Source organism: Montipora capricornis, chromosome 8 (assembly GCF_036669925.1).
Source record: "Montipora capricornis isolate CH-2021 chromosome 8, ASM3666992v2, whole genome shotgun sequence".
NCBI classification, from domain to species: domain Eukaryota; kingdom Metazoa; phylum Cnidaria; class Anthozoa; order Scleractinia; family Acroporidae; genus Montipora; species Montipora capricornis.
This window is the reverse complement of record NC_090890.1, coordinates 29,843,519-29,849,615: the sequence shown is the minus strand read 5'-3', so window position 1 is coordinate 29,849,615 and position 6,097 is coordinate 29,843,519. Positions and strand designations below refer to the sequence as shown.

General features: G+C 39.7%; 1 protein-coding gene across 1 annotated transcript in view; it reads left to right on the top strand.

Annotated features, from left to right (window-relative positions):
- Window positions 1–427: 427 nt before the first annotated feature.
- Window positions 428–6,097, top strand: part of LOC138060034 (potassium voltage-gated channel subfamily A member 7-like) — a 12,681-nt gene continuing 7,011 nt past the window's right edge. The window contains exon 1 of the mRNA XM_068905714.1: window positions 428–1,838. Within this exon, the coding sequence (XP_068761815.1) occupies window positions 665–1,838 (1,174 nt within the window). The 5' untranslated portion in view covers window positions 428–664. The remainder of the gene's footprint in view (window positions 1,839–6,097) is intronic.

Here is a 6,097-nt window from a genome sequence, read left to right as displayed (position 1 = left end):
GCGGAGTTAAAACAGTTGACTTTATGGAAATTATAAAATTTGCATGTGCACAGTTGGAAAGCATCTCAATGCATTGTTGGACCCAATTCCTTCTCTGCATACAAATGTATTTGCTTTCGGCGATTATAAACTTTCATAATTTTCAATCTAGGTTTTTCACTCTTGATTATTGCTCTTTTCCCCCGTCCTAACCGAGTCATGACATTCTTGCGCAAGCAATGATTTTCTTTCCTCAAATTTCGTATTGCTGGCCGAAAATGACGCCAGTTTCGAGCGCTAGATTCGATTCCTTAGCTGGATGAGGGAGGTTGGTTAATTACAATTGTAGACATCTTCATGAAATAGTAATGCAACAATTTTTTAGTGGTCTGCGAACACACAGTCATAAATATATTGATGTAAACATGCGTCGAAGCTTGCATTTGTTAATTCAGCGCAGGTAGGGAAACATGACAGTTCGCCTTAAAAGCCAAAGGAGTCGAAAATGATGAGTTGGGACGACACTCGTACACTTTGCGCCTACTTAGAATGAATCAGTGATAACTTAAATCGGTGATTACGCTTGTGTGTACAAATTTTGCGGTAACGGTGCCACTCGCAAATCCCCATACAAGATTAATCTACAAGCGCGCGGACGGCTAGGTTCGTTGTTGTGACATTTCTAATGTTGACGACGGCCACGACATCTGCATCTTCAAACCAGGACCCAAATGGTACGCCTGGCAGTGTCTATCGAGGCTACAAGCAGTTGACGGGCAAATGTGAAGCCAATTCACTTAACTTCATTCCGTCAAACATGGCTGACGACCCAATTGTGATAAACGTTGGCGGGAAGCGCTTCGAAACTTACGAAGAGACGCTCGCGCGTTTTCCGGATACTCTTTTGGGCTCGGCAAGTCGACGTTCTAAGTTTTACAACACCAAGCGACAAGAGTACTTTTTTGATAGACATCGAACAGCTTTTGACTCTATCCTGTATTACTACCAATCTGGAGGCTCTCTGATTCGACCAGAACACGTTCCCCCTCATGTTTTTATCAACGAAGTCATCTTCTTTGACCTACCCGAGGAAGCCGTCCAGGTTGTCCAGCTCGAGGCGGGAATCGCTGATGAACCGGAGGAACAACCCATGCCAAACAACTATTACATGAGAATAATTTGGAACACGCTAGAATATCCCAACTCTTCGCGTGTCGCCAAATTTCTAGCGATTTTCTCCGTGATAGTCATCTCTTTGTCGTTGATAATTTTTTGCATCGAAACACTGCCGTCGTTTAATACAAAGGAAACGAAACCTGCCAATGCAACCGGGGACTGGAAGTCCGAAAACTCCTATGATAAAATATGGTTCCAACTAAACACATTTGTCATCGTTTGGTTTACGGGTGAGTATGTCATTCGTCTCATCACCTCTCCACAAAAATTCAAATTTCTCATCGGAGCACTGAACATTATTGATTTATTATCCATATTGCCCTACTACGTTCAACTTGGACTCCAAGAGGACGACTCGTCGATCTCCGTTCTCCGTGTTGTGCGTGTGGTCCGCGTTTTTCGCGTATTTAAACTCTCGCGTCACTCGCGCGGGCTACAGATATTGGGGAACACGCTCAAAGCGAGCTTAAATGAACTGATTATGTTAATGTTCTTCTTAACTATTGGTGTTATGATATTTGCTAGCTGCGTTTACTACGCCGAAGGAGGGCCAGACAGTGATTTTCAGAGCATTCCACACGCGTTTTGGTGGGCCGTAGTAACTATGACGACGGTCGGGTACGGAGATGTATCCCCCACTAGTTTCCCAGGGAAGATTGTTGGAGCGCTATGTGCTATTTCAGGTAAGAAAACACAGTGGACATTCAGAAGCACGTGATCTTGTTGTGGGCTTGAAGCCAACAAAATACAGGCAGTGATGTGGGTTTGACAAGATACTCAAGTCCGCAGCCAAGATCAAATTTGCGGTTTGATAACAAACGTTGAAAGTTCACCGGAAATTGTATTCTGTTAGACGAAAAACAAGGAAGTGTCTTGTTAAAGCGCCAACAAGTTAGACCTTTTCCAGATCTTGTCAGTCACCAACACGTGTCTATCTTTGGACCCGCGTTCGTACACCTCTATTTCACCCCTAAAGTTGTTTGAAAGAGTTTAAAGTTCATTCTCTTCCACAGCCAATGGCAACGTTTTATTTCCGATTAAAATATTCCAAGTCTTCTTGACAACATTGTTTTATGCTTCGAGCCTCGAGCATGCACGTAGATTAAAATCGTGTCGCTCACGAATCTAAACTACTTTTAACTTTGGGGGGTGACAGGTAAGCGGTTCTTGATAGCCCTATCGTTCACTTGAGAACTTATCTAAAGAAAACCATGTTTATTTCCAAAAGCCTAAATTAGCGGTTTACAGTGAATTCTTATCCTGTGAAGAATTAAGTAAAATGAGTTATCTTGAAACACATGAAGTTTGTGGAAGGGAGTCCCAAAACAACTTAATTTCTTCGGCTTTTTTTCAAAGGCTGCGTGCGGTCTTCGTGGATCGCGCGCGGAGTTCATTCCATTGTCAATTTCCTCATAACCGCGTCGTTGTGAATAAAGTTATTGCTTGTGTGAGAAGTTAAAACAATAGCTTTGGTGATGAATTATTTTTTCAAACAAAAGGTTAGTTCAAGGAAAAAAAAAACATCAGTCAGTTCGCCATTTTCCTCACTCGTTTGATGGCAGTTGGGAATTAATTAAAGCCCAGCGCTTTCTCCTATCCTTCGGGAAAAGTCTTTTTTATCAAGTGATTGTAAAGAAAAAAATTATTGTTAAATATTAATTGGCTTCACAACGCTCAGAAGTGAAACAATACGAACATGTTTTCGTTTTTAGTTCGCTTTTAACATTCATGCTTTCACTTAATAGATGTCATGCCAATATTCCACTCAAAATAATCAGAACGAAAAAAATATTTTGGAAAATAGTAACGAAGAAAAGTTCAAATTAAAGTCGGGCTTTTGTGCTTCAGAATGGTTTTCTAGTTTTTTAAAAATTTATTGCTACCTACCCCTGATATTATTTCCTATTTCAAAGAACCCATCGAATTTCTTGATGTAGTTGTTTCTTTTAGAACACACGCTTGACCTTGTAAATTGAGATTCACTGATTCAATCGGATTTACATCGTTTTTGGAACACGCAAACCAAGAGAGAACATTTCTGTAATTTCAACTTGGTGTTTGCTTTGTATTGAAGAGAAATTATCAATACTCTATCGAATTATTTCAAAAAAGCCGTAGGATGTTAAGTTTTAGCTCCGAAAGCGGCAAGGAAGGGAGTTTTTCCTTTAAAGCTTTTGGTCGAGACCCTCTCAAATCAACAACAGTTTTCAAGGGCTGTAATAGAGTTAGAAACTAAACAAAAACATAGTGGAACCCAACTGGGATCTTCAAAAATTACGAACTTTTCTAGCACGAATCAGTAATTTCTGTTAAAGTCGTGCATAACAATGGTAGAATAGTCTCTTTATGTGAAGATTCTTGAATCTGATTCCCGGATTGACACGATACGAAATACAAATTGTCGTTTTCATGAAACACTGGCATTTTTTAAATCGGGTCTCAGGTAGAGTAAGGTTTTTAAATCACAGCATGATATCAAAAAAATGAATGCATTTTTTTTCGAACACTTTGCATATACTATTGGAGAAACGAACGAACGTAATATAAAGAGAAAATTGCTAATGACCGCAACACACAAGATCCCTCGGCTGTACTAATCTTCACCCATTCTGCAATTTCATATCAGTAAAAACGGTTTTTTTATTAATTCCTGGAGCCTGTGTTTTCATTTGTTGTACCCAAAATAAATTCTGCGATGTAGAATCTACGCAAACTCCCACGCTAATTCAAAAATTTAATTTACGTGGAAAATAAAGTTATCGAAAATTCTGCTTCAATTGTCCAGTGAAGAAGTTCGTGTTTGTTTATTAATCAGTTGAAAGTTTCAGAGCACCTGTTTTGTTTGCTGGGTACCTGTCAACTATATGCATTCTGAGAGACATTTTATCGAAACCCTGAAATTCTGAATTCTTGCAGTAAAAACGTGAAAAAGCAGTATTCGTACCTTTGAATCAACGAGCCCCAATCGTTTTCATTTGTTTTTGTTTTTTATTTTGTTGCAAAGTTTCACAATTCAATCAAGCAGAATGAGGCTTCAATTCCGGCTGATTCTCACATCTTGAGAAAATTTTCAGATGACTTTCTTCCTCGTGTGGCCGTATATATTTTGAACGGCTCCAGTTTGCTAGCTCTGTCTATGAAAATCAAAAGTACTGAATTCGAAATTCGAAAAGACCAATTTAAGGAATTAAAAAAAAAATGGATTCCTGTTTTTCTTGGCCGGTTATGTTTTTGTTTGACTTATTGATGGGTTGCTGTTTCTGCTCACAAACGTTTCCACGTTTTCTTGTTTAACTATTCTAAGTTTTTATAAAAACAATTTTGCGCGAGAACTCTAACACGTTTTAAATTACAGCCTTGCGACCATGCGTTATCGACCCAGATACAATGTCCCATAAATTTTCTAATATTCACGGCATTCTTGGGAAGTTAAGTAGTTTGTTCAGCTTGTGAAAGCTTATGCCGTAAACTGAGTTGGTCTTACTGTTTCACTAGTTCATTCTATTCTACATTCAAGCAAAATGAAAGAGTACAGTCGCCATTTACAATTAAGTACAATTTTGTTCGAATTTTTGAATGTCGCTGTATAGTTCATGTTTAGTTTTATCAGTGACGTGTTGTACTTGTCCACGCACGAATCCACTGACGTGCTTAATTACGTGGGATGCCTGTGGCAGACCACGTTTAAAAAGGGCTTTGGTGTCGTCGTAGTCAGATGTGGACATAAGCCACGTGCTTTTTCCATATTGTGACCATAATATTGTGAATAACGTGACATTGCAAAGCTGAACTAATTAAATATTCTTCAAGCTTGCTTGGAATATCTTAACAGGCATCAAAACAGTAACTGTTTTCACAATTTTTGTAGAGGAAATGGTCAATATCGGCCCGGTTAAGGAATGAAGATATTTTTCGATCGGTAATGATTTGGGCGTTCTCTGAGGTAGCGAAGCATCCGAGCTGCTTTGGAAATCCTCCTTGTAGGAGCAGTTGGCATTTTTCAGAAAATGCCCGAGTCATGACTGAAGTCAAGCTGCACTCGTCGTTCGCTCGGCTCTTAAATATACCTGGGAAATTTCGGAAACTTCATTGGCTTTCCTAGTGGCAACGTGTTATGTACCAGTGTGCACTACAAACCTACAGATTCTCACAGTTATTTGTTGTATTCATCTTCACATCCATCGCATGTCAAGAACTCCATCCCTTATTCTCAATTTCGTAGACTTCGACGTATATGTAGTGATGACTCCAATTTTTTCAGCAAATCAGAGATGTGCCAGTTCTTCGAAAAACGTGGCTATCCTGTCTCTCTGATCAAAGCAGGCCGTCATCGCGCCCAACAATAAGAATGACAGAATTTCATTCACCCTCACTTTCCATCCTCATAATCACGCAGTGAAAAGTATCATTCTTAATTACTTTTAATCACTCCAAAATGATCCCGAGACTGGTAGAATCTTTTCGCAACCTCCACTAATTTCATTCAAACGTGACAAAAACATAGGTAACTTTTTAGTTAGAAGCGCACTCAAAACTAACGAGGAACCTGGCACTTTTAAATGCGCGCGCTCACGATGCAAAATTTGTCCTTTCACTCTTAACACTATCAAAATATCGGGATCTAAGGGATCTGTTAAGATCATCGATCGTTTTATTTGTACCTCCACAAATGTCATTTATTGCATAACTTGCACCTTATGCAATAAATTATACATTGGCGAGACAGGTAGACGACTAGGCGACCGATTCCGCGAACACCTTCGCGATGTTGAGAAGAATGACAAGGATGCATCTAAGCCAGTCGCTCGTCATTTTAATCTACCTGACCACTCCAAACTACACATGGCCATCTGCGGCCCTTCCCTACATCAAGGTACGACGGAAAGCCGCAAGAATCTGGAACAAAAATTCATCTTCCAAATCGGCACCCTTAATCCCCACG